A 22,362-nucleotide genomic window follows, 5' to 3' on the forward strand; every position below is an offset into this window, starting at 1 on the left:
CGCCCCAGTACAGGAAGACCAAGAGTCACCTCTGTTTCTGAGGATAAGTTTATCTGAGTCACCAGCCTCAGAAATCGCAGGTTAACAACAGCTCAGATTAGAGACCAGGTCAATGCCACACAGAGTTCTAGCAGCAGACACATCTCTACAACAACTGTTAAGAGGAGACTTTGTGCAGCAGACCTTCATGGTAAAATAACTGCTAGGAAACCACTGCTAAGGATAGGCAACAAGCAGAAGAGACTTGTTTGGGCTAAAGAACACAAGGAATGGACATTAGACCAGTGTAAATCTGCTTTGGTCTGAAGAGACCAAATTTGAGATATTTGGTTCCAACCACTGTCTCTTTGTGCGACTCAGAAAAGGTGAACGGATGGACTCTACATGCCTGGTTCCCACCGTGAAGCATGGAGGAGGAGGTGTGATGGTGTGGGGGTGCTTTGCTGGTGACACTGTTGGTGATTTATTCACAATTGAAGGCATACTGAACCATCATGGCTACCTCAACATCTTGCAGCGGCATTCTATTCCATCCGGTTTGCGTTTAGTTGGACCATCATTTATTTTTCAAAAAGACAATGACTCCAATCACACCTCCAGGCTGTGTAAGAGCTATTTAACCAAGAAGGAGAGTGATGGGGTGCTACGCCAGATGACCTGGCCTCCACATCACCAGACCTGAACCCAATCGAGATGGTTTGGGGTGAGCTGGACCACAGAGTGAAGGCAAAAGGGACAACAAGTGGTAAGCATCTCTGGGAACTCTTTCAAGATTGTTGAAAGACCATTCCTGGTGACTACCTCTTGAAGCTCATCAGGAGAATGCCAAGAGTGTGCAAAGCAGTCATCAAAGCAAAATGTGGCTACTTTGAAGATCCTAGATTATAAGACATAATTTCAGTTGTTTCACACTTTTTTTGTTAAGTATATAATTCCACATGTGTTAATTCATAGTTTTGATGCCCTCAGTGTGAATGTACAATTTTTATAGTCATGAAAATACAGAAAAATCTTTAAATGAGAAGGTGTGTCCAACAGACTTTTGGTCTGTACTGTATATATATATATATATATATATATATATATATATATATATATATACAGGTCCTTCTCAAAAAATTAGCATATAGTGTTAAATTTCATTATTTACCATAATGTAATGATTACAATTAAACTTTCATATATTATAGATTCATTATCCACCAACTGAAATTTGTCAGGTCTTTTATTGTTTTAATGCTAATTTTTTGAGAAGGACCTGTATATATATATATATATATATATATATATATATATATATATATATATATATATATATGGGCTGTGCAATATACTACGTGGACATGCATATTCTAGAATACCCGATGCATTAGAATCGGGCCACCATCTAGTATATATATATTTAGTTTTCCAATACATAGTGTTTCTGTTATGGTAAGATGTCACCATTTCCATTCTGTATTTTACCCTCACCCAGACTTTTATAATGCAGCTTATCTCTCCACATTAACTTGAATAAATACAATTGCCTCCAAACAATGGTCAGTTTATCGATACATATTTGCCACCACATGAATATCACCGTTTTAGCCATCTCAAAACCAAAACAGTGCGTATCAAAGTGACACGAAGGCCACAGTCAGCAAACCAAGAGAAAATAAGAACAGTAGGGGCTGCCAAAGCGATAACACAGTGATTTATACTCTCTACCTGCATGAAGCAGAAAGATAGGACATTTCACAGCCACATAATCTCCTCATCTACACTGTTCCTGGGAGTCTGACATAAATAAAAAGATGTCACGTCTTTATGTGTAAAAAGTAAACTGAGTTCTGCTAAAATAGCGCTGAACTTTTATTGAGAAAACGAACTGTTCCTCTGTGAAAGGAGGTGGTCGCATCACTCCAGATGTGCTTCCCTTTCGCAGTATTTCCTTAGAACACTGGAGTGCAGGCTGTGATATTACAACTCTCACATCTACTGCTAACCTCCCTTTATGTGTTCAGTTCCAGGCAGGACTGCAGATACATCATTTTGTTTTCTGCTGAAATAACTTTTATTTAGTAATCCTAGGTGTAGGTACTGGTTATAGGATGTTTCTCCCCCAGCAGTTCGCCCCCAGCAGTTTGCCCCCGGGTACATCCTGTTGGTGAAGCCAAGTTAAGTCGCTCGCCAGGGCAGTCGGGTACTTGGTAGAGGGTCTGGTACTTGAAGGGGACGTTTCGGTGGCTGTACTCGGTCCGTGGCCCTTGGAGTACTCAATATATACTGTATATACTGAGTATATATATTAACTGGATGTACTCTATCTGTATTTGTTTGAAAAGACATGTTCTTCATCAGTGCTAAAATCCATACAGTGTGCTCCCTCTGATTATTCTTACAAAATCCCAATTTTTGAGTTCCGATGACCCCTTTTTAATAGTCACTGTTATTTCTACAAACTTTGCTTAAATCAATAGTGTAGCCCACTATAAGAATATGTGTAATAGATCTTTTCAGATAATTATGCTGTTTTCTCTGAGCCATTTCTTCCCCACCTCCCATCCTCTGTGACTGCCATCATAGGGGAGATTCAGGATACAGATTATATTAAAGTCTATGGAAGAGCAATACAATGTGAGACCAAGCAGACACAGGTCTCTTCTAGCAAATAGATTTATTCCATTGCTGAATACATAGTCTTGCATCTCAGTACTGATCTCTAATGGCTTCCATGCTTCTGCTGCTTCCCTTATACATAGAAAACAGCATAGCATCTAGTCTTCTTCTACTAGATCAGAAAGGACAGAAAATTAGAGAGAAAATGTGCAGAGGGAAAAAGTGGTGAAAAATGGAGGATACAAATGATATAGTGGCCAAAAAGTGTTATTCTTATGCATACACCAGCTTACTCTGAAAACTTACCAGAATTGACATACACGCTTTAAAAGGGAACCTGTCACCAGGGTTTGTCCATATAAAGTATGACCAACATCTTTCAGCCCAAGGGCAGAGCAAAGTACTATAGCGTGCATGTGTGTAGAAAGGCCAAAGAGCGCTGATGACCTGTAGGCAAAGTCGGCGCATGCACACTGCAGTACTTTGACCTCCGCAGGATAGAGAGAAGTGCGTCTGTGCAGGAGCGAGATTGGGGGACACTGTGTGGATTACGAAGGACACGTCATCGACATGAAGCAAGAAGGAAGACGGCGATCACAAGAAGAGAGGAGGCTGTGGATGAAGGCCAGAGACTCAGCGGACCGGACCGCGCCTTAGGTGTGTATACTAGAAGCTATTTTTTGTGCCTTGCAGTGTCCGGATTGGGGACATATAGACAGCATTCCATGCTGTCACATAGGGTTTACAGGCCATGCTTTATATGACAGGTTCCCTTTAAGCCCAAATATAGTATAAGGAAAGAGTAGAGTTTATGAACAGTATGTATGTAGACAATGTATATGTTTTGCTGGATAGAAGTATTTCCCTCTTCCATTTCTTGCCGTGCATAGCTCCAACTTATGCTATGAACAACTTTCTACTTGACAGTGTATGATAAATGTGTGATGTTGGTACAGCTTGGAAGCGTCCAGCTCTTGCCTGCTTGTATAATGTAGTTTGTTTCAAATAATATTTATTTGGTTTTCAAAGTGTTAGGAAGTAGGGAAACAAAGGAGTGGGTGGGATGGTTAGGGATGAGGGGGTGTTAGGTGGAGGGTCATGGAGAGGAATAGGAAAAATAATGGGAGGTGTAAGGGAGATGGGAAGAGAAATATGAGGATAATTAAGTACAAGATACAAATTTGTTGGTAAATTGAATACAATTAGTTGTAATTTTAACAGGTTTTTAGCATATAACATATACCATCTAATAATGTCGTTGTTATTTTTGTTTCTTTTTTGTTTGATATAATTAGATAATACACTTACATAGGATCAGGTTTAAATCTGGAAGGATATATAGTATTTCATAAGAGTATTGTTTTAACAGCATTATTATATTTAAATACATTCTGCATAAAGACCTTTTCAACCAAATGGGAAAAAGATTGGGGATTTTTTTTCCAGTTGGTTGCTATTAATATTCTATTTTTTTTTTTTTTTTTTTAAATATGGGATATGTTGGTTATGTTAATGATATATCTAGAATATTGGCAAATATTAGTGAGGATAAAGATGATTTATTTTGTAGAGCGTTTCTAGGTTAACCAAGCTAGGTAGGTTTTGGCCACCAAAATCTAAATTGGCTATGTTTTATTGTTGCGGCATGATAATAGTTGGTTACATTGGGTAGGCTGGTACCTCCATTGTTTGTGTTATTGTAGAGCTTTTTTTTTTAACTATTCTTGATTTATTTTGTATCCACATTAGTTTGGATGTAAGAGCTTGGAATTAATTTTGCCAATTTTGGGGATGTCGATTGGTGTATTATGGAATATGTAGGGAATTTAAGGGAGTATCATCAAATTGAATAACATTTTCCCTGTCCATGAGGTATCTAATTTTGGATATAAGACTTCTAATAGATTATTTTATATTAAATTGGATTGGTTAAAGGGTTGGTTAGGTTAATCTCTGTGTATGTTATATTATCTTCCTATTTGCATTGAATTTCTATTTTTAGTTCAATCTTCAATGTCTATACCAACCTGTAGCTCGGGAGCCACATGTGGCTCGCGGTCTCATGAATTGTGGCTCATGGCTGTCTTCTAACTTGGTGCATTAGTTCCAGGTTTAGCAAACAGGTATGAAGAGCACATTTCAAAATGGTGAATTTTGTGAGTAGGCCTGCACAGAAGAGGATGGTTTTCGGGGATTAGAGATAACTTAAGTATGGTCTGCTGGAGATAGGTTGATACTACCTGTAATAGGAGGTGCTTGAAGCTGGATGTTTCATTGTGTTTGGAGTTCTTTATGGGAGAATACTAAATGGGGATATTGTGGGAAACCCTGGATCTTAGTATACTGTTTCACGGTGATTTCTGTGGAAAAGCTTTGGTTTCATATACCCAAAATTGAGGCTTTGGTTGCCACTACTATGAGGGTGGCGGAGGTTGGATGTGACTTGTGACCCTCTCTCAAAACTAAATGTGGCTTGCCACCCTTTCTCAGAGTTGAATGTGGCTCTCAAGGTCAGAAAGGTTGGGGACGACTGGTCTATACTATAGGCTAGAATTTTGGGGCTTCACTTTGTAGTAGGAAATTTGGGAGAATTTGGTTATTGTTTGGGATTTCTCTCTTATTAGATTTACTGGGTTGGTTATTAATATGATAACATCATCTGTGAAGACTAGGCCTAATTTGTATTCTCTTAGATTTATATGAATGCTTTTTATGGCGTGGTTCATTCTTATTGTTTCTATGAGTGGTTCCATTACCGTAATGCACCTGAGTGGCGAAAAAGGGGCTATCCCTATCTGGTTCTGTATGAACTATTTATAGGGTGGAGATAAACAGTTACTTGCTGGTACCCTAGAAAGTGTGGCATAAAGGCCATGATCATTCTTAGTATTTGACCTCTGAAGCTAGACTTTTTTAGAGTTGTTTGCATGTAGCCTCAACTGGCTCTATCTAAAGGTACCTTCACACTCAGCAACTTTACAACGAGAAAGACAACGATCCGTGACGTTGCAGCGTCCTGGATAGCGATCTCGTTGTGTTTGACACGCAGCAGCGATCAGGATCCCGCTGTGATATCGCTGGTCGGAGCTAGAAGTCCAGAACTTTATTTGGTCGTCAGGTCGGCGTGTATCGTCATGTTTGACAGCAAAAGCAACGATGCCAGCAATGTTTTACATGGAGCTAACAACCAGCTACAACGATAAGTGAGTCGCTGTTACGTCACTGGATCGCTCCTGCATCGTTCTGGAGCTGCTGTGTTTGACGTCTCTACAGCGACCTAAACAGCGACGCTGCAGCGATCGGATCGTTGTCTATATCGCTGTAGCGTCGCTGAGTGTGACGGTACCTTAAGGCTTTTTTCACCACCGTTTGCTAGCACAATGAATGAGGTGTTGTTTTATCTATATGAGATTAAATTAGTGATATTCCCGGTACCATATAATGTTTGTTTAGAGGATATAACTACCACTAGATCAGATTTGTTGGAGAAAAGTTTTTGGATTCTAAGACACGAAAAAAAATATATCTTTGTACTGTGTTAGCCAGTAGATAGAAAAATATTAACATTTGAGAGTCCTCAGTGATTGATACCTTTTAATGGATAAATGAAAAGATGGTAACAAATTGCAAGCTTTCGAGACTACACAGGTCTAATTGTTTCATAGTTTTGCATTCTAAGCGCTATTAATTTAGTATATATTTTAGTGTTGGTGGTCATTATATGGGACTATAGTTGTTGGTTAGGAGCATTTCTTGGACTAAAATTCCATCTATAATAATCTTATCAAACTGGTAATATTAATTTGGAAGGCCATTAGGTCCTGGGGATTTGCCTTTTTAAACTTTTGAATTATGAATGTAATTTCATCTATTTTGCATGGGGAGTATAGAATTTCCAGTTGGCTGGTGATTATTTTTAGGAGGTTTTATCATGTCTAAAAATGTGTTTGAGTTTTCTTGAGTTGCTAGATTTCACGATCATTTTTTTAGATTGTAAAGATTATCACAATACTTGGCAAATTCTTATAATGTACGGTAGTTTCTAAGACATTTCCAATATTTTCTATAAACAGGAAACAATGATGGATCATGCACTAAGGACGATTTCCTACATTGCGGACATTGGAAATATTGTTGTCTTGATGGCGCGACGTCGGATGCCAAGATCTGCATCACAGGATTGTATAGAAACTACTCCAGGTGCTCAAGAAGGAAAGAAGCAGTACAAGATGATCTGTCATGTGTTTGAGTCGGAAGATGTAAGTTAACAGTTCTTTTTAAAGACACATAGTACATTAAATTTTAAGTATCATGAATTATTTATTACATGTTTATAATTTAAAAAAAAATAGTTGTGCACAAGAGTTTTATTATATACTGTGTGGCAGTATCTGATGTAATATTATGGAGCTGCTAACAAAAAGAACAGCAGCATAATTATTCCCTTATATAATTATTAGTCTTTTTCAGCTAAGAACAAAAATGTGGTTTGCTATATTTTTATGCATGCATGAAAAAGACAAAGGCTTTATTCAAGTGAATGGCTCCATCGGGGCTTTCATTATAATACAGTTTTCCATGGACTCCATGCAAAATCCCTGACGGAGACCAGAGAGCACTGTATTTGTGTAAACCTAGCTTCACAGTAAGTGGACTTCCTGGCGCACAGAATACACAATGCTGAGCAGTTTCTCAAGAAGTGTTGATTCTTGACGCCATAGGTCATCCTAGCTGCCAATATTCCAACACCAAGCAACCTTTCCTAATCTGCTAGGGACAGAGTAAATTTGGCTACGCTCTCCGGTTCACCTTTCTCACTCGCCTTTTCACCAACATACCAACGACAAATATTTTCTTTTTATTAAATCAATTTAACCTGGACTGTTCCTTTAATGATGTCAGCAGACATCTTTACCATGTACCACAAGATGTAAAAACCTTTTATTTAACATGACCTTATCCATACATGTGCTTTGCCATTTTACTGTAGGTCGTAGGTGACTGGCAGTGGCTATCACTCCCTTAGTTTAATAAACATGCTATTTTTTATTTGAACTAATGTAATTAATTCTATTAGAGCAGGTGTGGACAAAGTTTGATTCAGCCGACCACATCTGGCCCTTTGGTTGTCCATGTCTGGCCCATGGACAGGGACAGTCAGAGACATAAATCATATGCTGCGGTTGGTGCTACTAGTGCTGAGCGTGGGCAGTGCTAGGTAGTGCTGGCCATGCTGGGAGGTGGTGCTGCCAGTGCTAGGTAGTGCTGGCCATGCTGGGAGGTGGTGCTGCCGGTGCTGGAAGGTGGTGCAGGCCATGCTGGGAGATAGTGCTGCCAGTGCTGGAAGCTGGTGCTGGCCATGCTGGGAGCTGGTGCTGCCAGTGCTGGAAGGTGGTGCTGGCCATGCTGAGAGGTAGTGCTGCCAGTGCTGGAAGGTGGTGCTGGCCATGCTGGGAGGTAGTGCTGCCAGTGCTGGAAGGTGGTGCTGGCCATGCTGGGAGGTGGTGCTGCCTGTGCTGGAAGGTGGTGCTGGCCATGCTGGGAGGTGGTGCTGCCTGTGCTGGAAGGTGGTGCTGGCCATGCTGGGAGGTGGTGCTGCCTGTGCTGGAAGGTGGTGCTGGCCATGCTTGGAGGAGATGCTGGATATACTGTTGGGTGGTGCAGGCCATGCTGGGAGGTAGTGCTGATAGTGCCGGAAGGTGGTGCTGGCCATGCTGTGAGGTGGTGCTGCCAGTGCTGGAAGGTGGTGCAGGCCATGCTTGGAGATAGTGCTGCCAGTGATGGAAGCTGGTGCTGGCCATGCTGGAAGGTGGTGCTGCCAGTGCTGGAAGGTGGTGCAGGACATGCTGAGAGGTAGTGCTGCCAGTGCTGGAAGGTGGTGCTGGCCATGTTGGGAGGTGGTGCTGACAGGGCTGGAAGGTGGTGCTGGCCATGCTGGGAGGTGGTGCTGCCAGTGCAGGAAGGTAGTGCTGCCCATGCTGGGAGATGGTGCTGCCTGTGCTGAAAGGTGGTGTTGGCCATGCTGGGAGGTGGAGCTGACAGGGCTGGAAGGTGGTGCTGGCCATGCTGGGAGGTGGTGCTGACAGGGCTGGAAGGTGGTGTTGGCCATGCTGGGAGGTGGTGCTGCCAGTGCGGGAAAGTAGTGCTGCCCATGCTGGGAGGTGGTGCTGCCTGTGCTGGAAGGTGGTGCTGGCCATGCTGAGAGGTGGAGCTGACAGGGCTGGAAGGTGGTGCTGGCCATGCTGGGAGATGGTGCTGCCAGTGCTGGAAGGTAGTGCTGGCCATGCTTGGAGGAGATGCTGGAGGTACTGTTGGGTGGAGCTGGCTGTGATCCGGGGCAGTGCTGGAGTTCTATGATATTCTGCACCTGACCTCCGTGGACGAATAAATACGGAAGTCACGTTTCTTTGCACAATGTGTGTGCCTAACTCCTGAGGTGCTGCTCAATGTGCGTGCACACCTGCCATTCAGCACTAGTTACAAGCTGCTTCCCACATCGCTACTTCAGCACATGTAGGAATCTCGTTCTGCCTTAACAGCACATAGTGAAGTCCCTTCCTTCCTGTCTGAGGGCCGTGGAAAGTATACATTTAAATGTACTGGAGCTGAGTCATCAAGACTGGCAAAGCGCACAATCATGCCCAGTTAGATCTTCTGAAATGAATGACGCTGAATTCATTAAAGAAGCACTCCTATCACAATTTGTATTCTCTTAATATACTGCAATCACCATATTATATAGCACTGTGTACTTACAATTGCTCATTTTGCCTTTCTACCCAGCTAAATCTTATCTTTTCCATTAGGTCTATGACATTACATGATTAAAAACTGACTATCTGAATCCTTCTGAGCTCTATGTAGAAATAGAAAGTCTCTTTTCCCTTAATGAGTTATTACTGCAAAAGTCCCTGCCAGGTGGAAGAAGGGAGCACATTGGTCAGGAGAGGGATAACTCATGCAGGAAAAAGAGACATCCTGTTTCTACATAGAGCAGTGAAAAGGGGAGAATTAACTGGGGAGAAAGGCAAAATGAGCAATTGTAAGTACACAGAGCTATATAATAGGATGATTGCAATATATTAACAGGATAAAATCTTTCATGGGAGTGCTTCTTTAAGAAGCACACGCCACTTGATGAATTAAGTGCCTCTCCTAAGTGCCATGCACATCAGTGCTCTATGCCAGAAATATTACTCCACTCATTTTTGATGAATTTGATGGGTGGTGGGAGGGTGTAGCCCACCCCAGCTCCACTCATAGCTTCGGTGGAGTTAAATTAACCTGGTGAAAAAAATGTCTAATGTTGCTACATTTTTGTGCAACTCCCCATTGGAAAATATATTTTTTTCGACTTTTAAAAGCCTTTATGCCTGATTTCTGGGGTAAAAGCTTTGATGAATTTGGCCTCACTGTATGATCCAAATATCTTTTCTCCTGGTCCAAATTATGATTCTTGAACAGAATGTGGCTTAAGTAATTATGAAACTTAATAAAGCTACTTTTCTCTTTTTATTTTTACTGGCTGCTGTGGCTACTCCCCAACACATCACTGCTGCAGCCAAACACCTAGCTCAGCAATGTAGATTGCACGAGGCAATGAACTCAGTAATTGGTTTAGGCAATCATGTACATCATAGTTGTGACATCATCGCGTCAGCCAGTAAAGAAACACCAGTGCAGCAGTGAAGGAGCATGGTTGGACATGGGGAGGGTGAGTATTCATGGACAATCCCTATATTAGCAGTAATGATATCAGGCCTGGTGCTACTGTAGAACACTGCTTTGTATCGTTATCACCAGCAGAAGATTGACCAGTATTGGAACCCAATGCTGCCGACTGTGAACACTGTTATATACCACTAGATGGTGGCCCGATTCTAACGCATCGGGTATTCTAGAATATGCATGTCCACGTAGTATATTGCCCGGCCACACTGTTATATACCATTAGGGATTAAAAATAGACCAAAGCCTAAATGGATCAGGTTCGATGTCTATGTCCTTCTAAGTATTCCTTTAGTGATAGACCATTAGAGCGTTGGTCAAAAAAATATAGAAACAATAAATGTGCTTGTATCCCTTCTTCCCTTAAATGTAAATCATTCTTTTTAGTTGGATGGTGCATACATTTTACCAGAGAAGGAATTCGGATCAAGAAGCTATTCTAAGATGACTTTTCATTTTGAAGCTTTGTCTTTCACAGAACTGAAAAGCTGCCATTCCCAGATCTGAAGCTTTTCCCTTTTTGATTTTTAAAGTGTACATGAAATTCTGGAAAATCAGCTATAGTTAAGTTTCTCCAGCTCTACTTTCTCATACAGGTGGACATCAAAGGCCCTTACAATAGAAATTCTTGATACAGTAGTGAGTGACTTTCATACATTTCTATAATATCTGCTACCACGAGTGACCCGGCTGAGTGCCATCACCAGGAGCCTGTAGACTTGTGTCAGCTGTAATAAGCTACAGGGTTCATTCACAGCATGTGACATAAAAGCACTGTTTTATTCTGTATGGGGTACAAGGGATTTCACTACATATATCATTAAAAGCTGGGTGCTGAATGTACGAGGGTGAGTCAATTATTGCCCTTTGGTTATATTAAAAATTCTGTTGGCTTATCAGCTCTTTCCATACAAGACCGCTATCTTTGGTGACTGTAGTGCAAGAAGCAGTGACTGCCCAACGTGTGCTTGCCGGAAAGATGACCAGCATGCGGTGATCAATTGTTTTGTGGTGAGAAGGTGTGTCTAATGCTGATACTTATCGAAAACTTTGGGCACACTAAATTGAAAATATTTGTGCATAAAGAAGTGTGTGTGAATGGACAGAGCAGTTCAAGGAAGGTTCTTAAGTGTCAGGCATGAAGAAGTAGCTGGACGCCCATTTACATCCATGACTGATGATAACATTGAGTATCCTCCCTATAGCCCTGCTCTTAGGCTGGTTTCACATTTGCGGTTTTTTTTTGCGTTTTTGCGCTAAAAAACGCAAAAAAAGGCATGCGTTTTGATGCGTTTTTGCAACGCATGCGTTTTTTCTCTGCATGCGTTGTATTGCAGAAATGCAACATGTAGTAATTTTAGCGGCGTTTTTTTGCCGCAAAAAAGCATGCGTTTTTTTGCCGCAAAAAAGCATGCGTTTTTTTGCGGCAAAAAAACGTATTGATGTCTATGTAAACGCATGCGTTTTTAAGCTCATTCGTTTGCATGCGTTTTTATAGAAAAACACAAGAATACACTGATAAGCGACCCCCAAATCCTAACCCTAACCCTAGGGATCCTAACCCTAACCCTAAGGGTTAGGGTTAGGATCCCTAGGGTTAGGGTTAGAGTTTGGGTTAGGGTTAGAGTTTGTGTTACGGTTAGGGTTAGAGTTTATGTTTTAGGGTTAGGGTTAGAGTTTGTGTTAGAGTTTGTGTTAGGGTTAGGGTTAGAGTTTGGGTTAGGGTTAGAGTTTGTGTTAGAGTTTGTGTTAGGGTTAGAGTTTGTGTTTTAGGGTTAGGGTTAGAGTTTGTGTTTTAGGGTTAGAGTTTGTGTTTTAGGGTTAGGGTTAGGGTTAGAGTTTGTGTTAGAGTTTGTTAGAGTTTGTGTTAGGGTTAGAGTTTGGGTTAGGGTTAGGGTTAGAGTTTGGGTTAGGGTTAGAGTTTGTGTTAGAGTTTGTGTTAGGGTTAGAGTTTGTGTTTTAGGGTTAGGGTTAGAGTTTGTGTTTTAGGGTTAGAGTTTCTGTTTTAGGGTTAGGGTTAGGGTTAGAGTTTGTGTTAGAGTTTGTTAGAGTTTGTGTTAGGGTTAGAGTTTGTGTTAGGGTTAGGGTTAGAGTTTGGGTTAGGGTTAGAGTTTGTGTTAGAGTTTGTGTTAGGGTTAGAGTTTGTGTTTTAGGGTTAGGGTTAGAGTTTGTGTTTTAGGGTTAGAGTTTGTGTTTTAGGGTTAGGGTTAGGGTTAGAGTTTGTGTTAGAGTTTGTGTTAGGGTTAGAGTTTGGGTTAGGGTTAGAGTTTGGGTTAGGGTTAGAGTTTGTGTTTTAGGGTTAGGGTTAGGGTTAGAGTTTGTGTTTAGGATTATGGTTAGAGTTTGTGTTAGAGTTTGTTAGAGTTTGTGTTAGGGTTAGGGTTAGAGTTTGGGTTAGGGTTAGAGTTTGGGTTAGGGTTAGGGTTAGAGTTTGTTTTAGGTTTAGGGTTAGAGTTTGTGTTTTAGGGTTAGGGCTAGGGTTAGAGTTTGTGTTAGAGTTTGTGTTAGAGTTTGTGTTAGGGTTAGGTTTAGAGTTTGGGTTAGGGTTAGAGTTTGTGTGTTAGGGTTAGGGTTAGAATTTGTGTTAGAGTTTGTTAGAGTTTGTGTTATGGTTAGGGTTAGAGTTTGGGTAAGGGTTAGGGTTTGGGTTAGGGTTAGAGTTTGTGTTTTAGGGTTAGGGTTAGAGTTTGTGTTAGAGTTTGTTAAGAGTTTGTGTTAGGGTTAGGGTTAGAGTTTGGGTTAGGGTTAGGGTTAGAGTTTGTGTTTTAGGGTTAGGGTTACGGTTAGAGTTTGTGTTAGGGTTTGTGTTAGAGTTTGTGTTAGGGTTAGGGTTAGAGTTTGGGTTAGGGTTAGGGTTAGAGTTTGTGTTAGAGTTTGTTTTAGGGTTAGGGTTAGAGTTTGGGTTAGGGTTAGAGTTTGTGTTAGGGTTTGTGTTAGAGTTTGTGTTAGGGTTAGGGTTAGAGTTTGGGTCATGGTTAGGGTTAGAGTTTATGTTAGAGTTTGTGTTAGGGTTAGGGTTAGAGTTTGGGTTAGGGTTAGGGTTAGAGTTTGTGTTAGAGTTTGTGTTAGAGTTTGTGTTATGGTTAGGGTTAGAGTTTGTGTTTTAGGGTTAGGGTTAGAGTTTGTGTTAGAGTTTGTGTTAGAGTTTGTGTTAGAGTTTGTGTTAGGGTTAGGGTTAGAGTTTGTGTTAGAGTTTGTTAGAGTTTGTGTTAGAGTTTGTGTTAGAGTTTGTGTTAGAGTTTGTGTTAGGGTTAGAGTTTGAGTTAGGGTTAGGGTTAGAGTTTGTGTTAGAGTTTGTGTTAGGGTTAGGGTTAGAGTTTGTGTGTTAGGGTTAGGGTTAGGATCCGTAAGGGTTACTAGGGATTCTAACCCTAACCCTAACCCTAGGTATTTCTGTTTATAGTGGGTTTTCTAGTTGATTTTGACGATTGGCAGCTGTCACACACTTCTCATCATGCGTTTCAAAAACGCAAACGCAGGAAAAAACGCTTGTAAACGCGTCAAAACGCCGCGTTTGCGTTAAAACTTGCAAAAACGCATGCGCCTAAAAAACGCAGCGTTTAAACGCGTTTAAACGTGTTTTTGCACCAAATGCGTTTGCGTTTAAAACGCTGCAGATCAAAACGCAAGTGTGAAACCAGCCTTACATCTGTTTAGTCAACTGAAAGAAGCCCTATGACGATGAACATTCATGTAAAATGAGGAGCTTGAAGACAGCGGGGCATTCACTCACAGCTCAGCCTAAAATATTTTTAGTGAGGGAATAGGAATTGACAGATGGACCATGTTTATAGAAAAGTAGGGAGATTATGTCGAAAATCATTTGTCTTTTCTAAAAAATGATGGAGATAAATTCTACAGCCAAAGTGCATATATTATTTGACTCACCCTCATATATAGTATTAAACTGGAGTGGTTTACTCTTTTAGGTGCTTAGAAATGTTGGGTACATTTAACCTATGACAGGGACTGTCCATATTTGTTTAAACTTATTCATGAACTTTGACCTAAGATGTCACATTCCTCCTATATCTAATATATAATTGCCAATCGGCTCTGTCACAGCTTCCGGCGATTGTGTTGCTATCCCATAATCCACCACGGAAGGCCACAAACTACGCCTCCACAAGTGACAAAAATGGCACCGCTATTCCGTCGGAAGATTAGCGGCGCTAGCCGCTCATCTCCCAGCTGCTCGCATCGGAACTACGCCGACCGCCATATTGGAACCATCAAGTTATGGGTATTCCGATATGGCGGCCGGGATTCATATCCCCCGCCAAGCCGTGCGGCACCGCTCATTGGCTGAGCGCCCCTGGCCTTCAGACAATGAGTGGCGTGGGATTCAAATCCCCCACCCCACTGGCTGAGCCAATGAGCGTTGCCATGCAGGATTTGAATCCCTCGCCAAGCCGCACGGCACCGCTCATGGGCTGAGTGCCCCCTAGCCTCAGCCAATAAGCAGCGCAGGATTCAAATCCCCCGCCAAAGCTCTACTGATGTTTGGCACAGGATTCAAATCCCCGTCCCGCCGGTTGAGCCAATGAGCAGTACCACGCGGAATTTGAAACCCCCGCCAAAGCCGCACAGCCAGGGGCGGCTCAGCCAATGAGCGGCACAGGATTCAAATCCCCTGCCCCGCTGGCTGAGCCAATGACGGTGCCACGTAGGATTTGAATCCCCTGCCAAAGCCGCGTGGCACCGCTCATTGGCTTAGCTGCCTGCCTGCTGAGCCAATGAGTGGTGCGGGATTCAAATCCCCCGCCAAAGCCACACCGCACCGCTCATTGGCTGAGCCGCATGGCGGCTGAGCCAATACGCAGTGCGTGATTCAAATCCCCCGCCCCGCTGGCTGAGCCAATGAGCAGTGCCACGCGGGATTTGAATCCCCTGCCAAGGCTGCGCGGGATTGCAATCCCCCTCCAAAGCTGCACGGCACCGCTTATTGGCTGAGCTGCTGGCGGCTGAGCCAATCAGCGGCGCGGGATTCAAATCCCCTGCCAAAGCCGCATGGCACCGCTCAGCCAATGATGGTGTGACACATGTCCACTTTACCTGTTAGCACCACTAAGGATACACAGATGTTTATTTCACCGCACTTCCGATGCAATAGCATTGGGCTTATTTCTAGCATTTATATATATAAAAATGAGTGTATGTGTGTGTGTGTATCAGCCATGCCGACTCCACTTAGCCCCAACCACTCACTAAGCATCTTTCATTTCACCAGAGGTGTTTATAAGAAGCTGAGCAGTGATTGGTTGCTTTGAGAGACACATTTTGTCCTTGTAGACAGTTGTGGTAACTGAGGTCTATTATTCTTATCATTTCTATGGTGTTATCGTCCTTCTGTAAAGCTGGAAATAGCACAATTTATTACTGTGCAGACACAGACCACCCTCTGACACAGGCTGCAGGGGGAGCCCAGAATCAGGAACTTCTCTTTGTCTGGCATGAAGCATCTCATTAACTTCAAACTGCAAACACAGATTAAAAAAAGAAACACAAGACAAATTTCTCCAACCCAGGTATCATTTTGATCAGTGTAACAGCGCCAGCCTGTTGGCTCTGACGGGATGATATGGGATATTAGGGGTAGTAGTCCGGTGGCTCTGATGGGATGATGTGGGATATTAGGGGTAGTAGTCCAGTGGCTCTGGCTGACGGGATAATGTGGGATATTAGGGTAGTAGTCCAGTGGCTCTGGCTGATGGGATGATGTGGGATATTAGGGGTAGTAGTCCGGTGGCTCTGGCTAACAGGATGATGTGGGATATTAGGGGTAGTAGTCCGGTGGCTCTGGCTGATGGGATGATTGGGATATTAGGGGTAGTAGTCCAGTGGCTCTGGCTGATGGGATGATGTGGGATATTAGGGGTAGTAGTCCGGTGGCTCTGGCTAACAGGATGATGTGGGATATTAGGGGTAGTAGTCCGGTGGCTCTTGCTTATGGGATGATGTGGGATATTAGGGGTAGTAATCTGGTGGCTCCGGCTGACGGGATGATGTGGGATATTAGGGGTAGTAATCCAGTGGCTCTGACAGGATGATGTGGGATATTAGGGGTAGTCTGGTAATCCAGTGGTAATCCGGTGGCTCTGACTGATGGGATGATTGGGATATTTTGGGTAGTAGTCCGGTGGCTCTGATGGGATGATGTGAGATATTAGGGGTAGTAGTCTGGTGGCTCTAGCTGATGGGATGAATAGGTTATTAGGGGTAGTAGTCAGTTGGCTCTAGCTGACGGGATGATGTGGGATATTAGGGGTAGTAGTCCTGTGGCTCTGACAGGATGATGTGGGATATTAGGGGTATTAGTCCAGTGGCTCTGGCTGATGTGATGATGTGGGATATTAGCAGTAGTAGTCCGGTGGCTCTGGCTGATGTGATGATTGGGATATTATGGGTAGTAGTCCGGTGGCTCTGGCTGACAGGATGATGTGGAATATTAGGGGTAGTAATCCGGTGGCTATGACGGAATGATGTGGGATATTAGGGGTAGTAGTCCAGTGGTTCTGGCTGATGGGATGATTGGGATATTAGGGATAGTAGTCCGGTGGCTCTGGTTGATGGGATGATTGGTATATTAGGGGTAGTAGTCCGGTGGCTCTGGCTGACAGGATGATGTGGGATATTAAGGGTAGTAATCCGGTGCCTCTGATGGGATGATGTGGGATATTAGGGGTAGTAGTCCGGTGGCTCTGGCTGATGGAATGATGTGGGATATTAAGGGTAGTAGTCCAGTGGCTCTGGTTGATGGGATGATATGGGATATTAGGGGTAGTAGTCCGGTGGCTCTTGCTTACTGGATGATATGGGATATTAGGGGTAGTAATCCAGTGGCTCTGGCTTACGGGATGATGTGGTATACTAGGGTTAGTAGTCCGTTGGCTCTGGCTAACGGGATGAAGTGGGATATTAGGGGTAGTAATCCAGTGGCTCCGGCTGACGGAATGATGTGGGATATTAGGGGTAGTAGTCCGGTGGCTTCGGCTGACGGAATGATGTGGGATATTAGGGGTAGTAATCCAGTGGCTCTGATGGGATGATGTGGGATATTAGAGGTAGTAATCTGGTGGCTCTGACAGGATGATGTGGGATATTAGGGGTAGTCTGGTAATCCAGTGGTAATCCGGTGGCTCTGACTGATGGGATGATTGGGATATTAGGGATAGTAGTCCGGTGGCTCTGGTTGATGGGATGATTGGTATATTAGGGGTAGTAGTCCGGTGGCTCTGGCTGACAGGATGATGTGGGATATTAAGGGTAGTAATCCGGTGCCTCTGATGGGATGATGTGAGATATTAGGGGTAGTAGTCTGGTGGCTCTAGCTGATGGCATGAATGGGTTATTAGGGGTAGTAGTCAGTTGGCTCTGGCTGATGGTATGATGTGGGATATTAGGGGTAGTAATCCTGTGGCTCTGACAGGATGATGTGGGATATTAGGGGTAGTAGTCCAGTGGCTCTGGCTGACGTGATGATGTGGCATATTAGCGGTAGTAGTCCGGTGGCTCTGGCTGATGTGATGATTGGGATTTTAGGGGGAGTAGTCCGGTGGCTCTGGCTGACAGGATGATGTGTAATATTAGGGGTAGTAATCCGGTGGCTCTGATGGAGTGATATGAGATATTAGGCGTAGTAGTCTGGTGGTTCTGGCTGATGGGATGATTGGGATATTAGAGATAGTAGTCCAGTGGCCCTGGCTGAAGGGATGATTGGTATATTAGGGGTAGTAGTCTGGTGGCTCTGGCTGACAGGATGATGTGGGATATTAAGGGTAGTAATCTGGTGCCTCTGACGGGATGATGTGGGATATTAGGGGTAGTAGTCTGGTGGCTCTGGCTGATGGAATGATGTGGGATATTAGGGGTAGTAGTCCAGTGGCTCTGGCTGATGGGATGATTGGGATATTAGGGGTAGTAGTCCGGTGGCTCTGGCTGATAGGATGATGTCATATATTAAGGGTAGTAATCCAGTGGCTCTGACGGGATCATGTAGAATATTAGGGGTAGTAGTCTGGTGGCTCTGACTGAAGGGATGATGTGGAATTTTGGGGATAATAGAGCATGTAACAGAAATAATAGTACACTGAAACCCTGGTTGGCTCATATTATAAAAATGCCCAAGAGATTAAGTTAAATATTTTAGAAGAATAGCTCCCCATAGAAATATCAATTACACAATAGCACCTCTAGAATAATAGATAAAATGAAACATATGCCAAAAAAATAAATACATCTTAATTATTAGTGACAAAAATTGCTGAAGTGCAATAAATAAATATATGACAAAGATAAATAGGCATATAAATAGATTTCGGTAAGGCAAAATAAGTGAAAAAAGGGCTAAAGTGCAATGAAAAAAGATATATGTATAAGCACAATGTACAGATGAAAGTGCTATAGTGCAATGCAAAAGATATAAGCAAAATGTGCTGATGAAAGGGGATAAAGTGTATGCTGGGAGAGCTAAAAATGAACTTCAAAAGCACATTTATTACCTGTGAGAAACATGCTGCAAGGTCCCCTACGTGCGTTTCGGCGCTTCTAGCCTTCTTACCCCAGAAGTTCATCAATCCTTATTTACAGAACATATTTAAAGGGGCTTTCCTATGGTATAACTTGGTTACATATCAGTAGGATTTGACATTACTTTACCGACCACCACTGAACAAGACACAGAAGATGAAACAGCAAGACTAGGCCAAGAAATATCTGAAGACAGATTTTTGAAAGGTTTTATGGACTGATGAGATTAAAGTGAGTAAACCTATTGAGAACTTGTGGGACCTTCTTAAATGGAAAATCTACAGTGAAGGAAAACAGCACATCTCTCTGAACAGTATCTGGAAGGCTGTGGTTGGTGCTGCCCCAAAAGTTGATCGTTAACAGGTTAAGAAACTGACAGACTCCATGGATGGAAGGCTTATGGCTAGGGTTGAGCGAAACGGGTCGGCCATTTTCAGAAGTCGCCGACTTTTGGCAAAGTCGGGTTTCATGAAACCCGACCCCTGTGTGGGGTCGGCCATGAAGTCGGCGATCTTCTGAATCTGGTATCGGAATTCCGATCCCGAGTTCCGATATGTTTGCAATATCGGAAATCGGTATCGGAATCCATATTTAAGTGTAAAATAAAGAATTAAAATAAAAAATATCGCTATACTTACCCTCTGACGCGCCCTGGTACTAACCGGCAGCCTTTCTTCCTTCGAATCAGCACTTGCAGGACCTTGCGGTGACGTCGCGGCTTGTGATTGGTCGCGCGACCGCCCATGTGACCGCTCGCGCGACCAATCACAAGCCGCGACGTCACCGCAAGGTCCTGCAAGCGCTGATTCGAAGGAAGGAAGGTTCCCGGTTAGTACCAGGGCGCGTCCGAGGGTGAGTATAGCAATATTTTTTATTTTAATTCTTTATTTTACACTTAAATATGGATCGCAGGGCCTGAAGGAGAGTTTCCTCTCCTTCAGACCCTGGGAACCATTGGAAACCCAATGCACTGCATTGGGTTTCGAGTTTCGGCCGACCCCGACCCCGACTTTTTTATAGGATCGGCCGATTTCACTCGACCCGACTTTTGAAAAAGTCGGGTTTCGTGAAACCCGACCCGATCCTATAAAAGTAAAAGTTGCTCAACCCTACTTATGGCTGTTATTGAAAAGAAGGGTGGCTATATTGGTCACAGATATTTGGAAAGGTCGGAAATGTACTTTTGTACATTTTGATTTGTTTGGTTATTATTCTCACTTTAACCCCTCTGTGACCTTAGACGTACTATCCCGTCGAGGTGCCCTGGGCTTATCTGACCCTGGACGGGATAGTACGTCATAGCCGATCGGCCGCGCTCACGGGGGGAGCGCGGCCGATCGCGGCCGGGTGTCAGCTGCTTATCGCAGCTGACATCCGGCACTATGTGCCAGGAGCGGTCACGGACCGCCCCCGGCACATTAACCCCTGGCACACCGCGATCAAACATGATCGCGATGTGCCGGCGGTGCAGGGAAGCATCGCGCAGGGAGGGGGCTCCCTGCGGGCTTCCCTGAGCCCCCCGCAGCAACGCGATGTGATCGCGTTGCTGCGAGGGTCTCCTCACCTCCCTCCCTGCTCGAGCCCCGGATCCAAGATGGCCGCGGATCCGGGTCCTGCAGGGAGGTGGCTTCACAGAGCCTGCTCAGAGCAGGCACTGTGAAGCCTGCAGTGCTGCAAGTCAGATCAGTGATCTGACAGAGTGCTGTGCACACTGTCAGATCACTGATCTGTGATGTCCCCCCCTGGGACAAAGTAAAAAAGTAAAAAAAAAAATGTCCAAATGTGTAAAAAAAATAAAAAAAAATATTCCAAAATAATGAAAAAAAAAAAAAATATTATTCCCATAAATACATTTCTTCATCTAAATAAAAAAAAAAAACAATAAAAGTACACATATTTAGTATCGCCGCGTCCGTAACGACCCGACCTATAAAACTGTCCCACTAGTTCAGCCCTTCAGTAAACACCGTAAGAAAAAAAAAAAAAAACGAGGCAAAAAACAACGCTTTATTATCATACCGCCGAACAAAAAGTGGAATAACACGCGATCAAAAGGACAGATATAAATAACCATGGTACCGCTGAAAGCGTCATATTGTCCCGCAAAAAACGAGCCGCCATACAGCATCATCAGCAAAAAAATAAAAAAGTTATAGTCCTGAGAATAAAGCGCTGCCAAAATAATTATTTTTTCTGTAAAATAGTTTTTATCGTATAAAAGCGCCAAACCATAAAAAAATGATATAAATGAGGTATCGCTGTAATCGTACTGACCCGAAGAATAAAACTGATTTATCAATTTTACCAAACGCGGAACGGTATAAACGCCTCCCCCAATAGAAATTCATGAATAGCTGTTTTTTGGTCATTCTTCCTCACAAAAATCGGAATAAAAAGCGTCCAAAAAATGTCACGTGCCCGAAAATGTTTTCAATAAAAACATCAACTCGTCCCGCAAAAAACAAGACCTTACATGACTCTGTGGACCAAAATATGGAAAAATTATAGCTCTCAAAATGTGGTATTGCAAAAAATATTTTTTGCAATAAAAAGGGTCTTTCAGTGTGTGACGGCTGCCAATCATAAAAATCCGCTAAAAAACTCGCTATAAAAGTAAATCAAACCCCCCTTCTTCACCCCCTTAGTTAGGGAAAAATAAAAAAAAATGTATTTATTTCCATTTTCCCATTAGGGCTAGGGTTAGGGCTAGGGTTAGGGCTAGGGTTAGGGCTAGGGTTTGGGCTAGGGCTAGGGTTAGGGTTAGGGCTAGGGTTAGGGTTAGGGCTAGGGTTAGGGTTAGGGCTAGGGTTAGGGCTAGGGTTAGGGCTAGGGTTAGGGCTAGGGTTAGGGCTAGGGTTAGGGTTAGGGCTAGGGTTAGGGCTAGGGTCAGGGTTAGGGCTAGGGTTAGGGCTAGGGTTAGGGCTAGGGTTAGGGCTAGGGTTAGGGCTAGGTCTAGGGTTAGGGCTAGGGTTAGGGTTGGGGCTACAGTTAGGGTTGGGGCTAAAGTTAGGGTTAGGGTTTAGATTACATTTACAGTTGGGAATAGGGTTGGGATTAGGGTTAGGGGTGTGTCAGAATTAGAGGTGTGGTTAGGGTTACCGTTGGAATTAGGGTTAGGGGTGTGTTTAGATTAGGGTTTCAGTTATAATTGGGGGGTTTCCACTGTTTCGGCACATCAGGGGCTCTCCAAACACGACATGGCGTCCGATCTCAATTCCAGCCAATTCTGCGTTGAAAAAGTAAAACAGTGCTCCTTCCCTTCCGAGCTCTCCTGTGTGCCCAAACAGGGGTTTACCCTCACATATGGGGTATCAGTGTACTCAGGACGAATTGGACAACAACTTTTGTGCACCAATTTCTCCTGTTACCCTTGGGAAAATACAAAACTGGGGGCTAAAAAATAATTTTTGTGGGAAAACAAAAAAAATTTTTATTTTCACGGCTCTACGTTATAAACTGTAGTGAAACACTTGGGGGTTCAAAGTTCTCACAACACATCTAGAT

The 22,362-nt window shown here is 43.3% G+C and overlaps 1 protein-coding gene across 6 annotated transcripts in view; it reads left to right on the forward strand.

Annotated features, from left to right (window-relative positions):
• The window catches only part of APBA2 (amyloid beta precursor protein binding family A member 2), a 734,370-nt gene that overhangs the window by 585,837 nt on the left and 126,171 nt on the right, over positions 1–22,362 (forward strand). For all 6 annotated transcript variants that reach the window (XM_069765829.1, XM_069765831.1, XM_069765833.1 and 3 more), the window contains one exon: positions 6,675–6,860. In XM_069765829.1, coding sequence (XP_069621930.1) covers positions 6,675–6,860 — 186 coding nt within the window. The remainder of the gene's footprint in view (positions 1–6,674; positions 6,861–22,362) is intronic.

This window comes from Ranitomeya imitator, chromosome 4 (genome assembly GCF_032444005.1).
Source record: "Ranitomeya imitator isolate aRanImi1 chromosome 4, aRanImi1.pri, whole genome shotgun sequence".
NCBI lineage: Eukaryota > Metazoa > Chordata > Amphibia > Anura > Dendrobatidae > Ranitomeya > Ranitomeya imitator.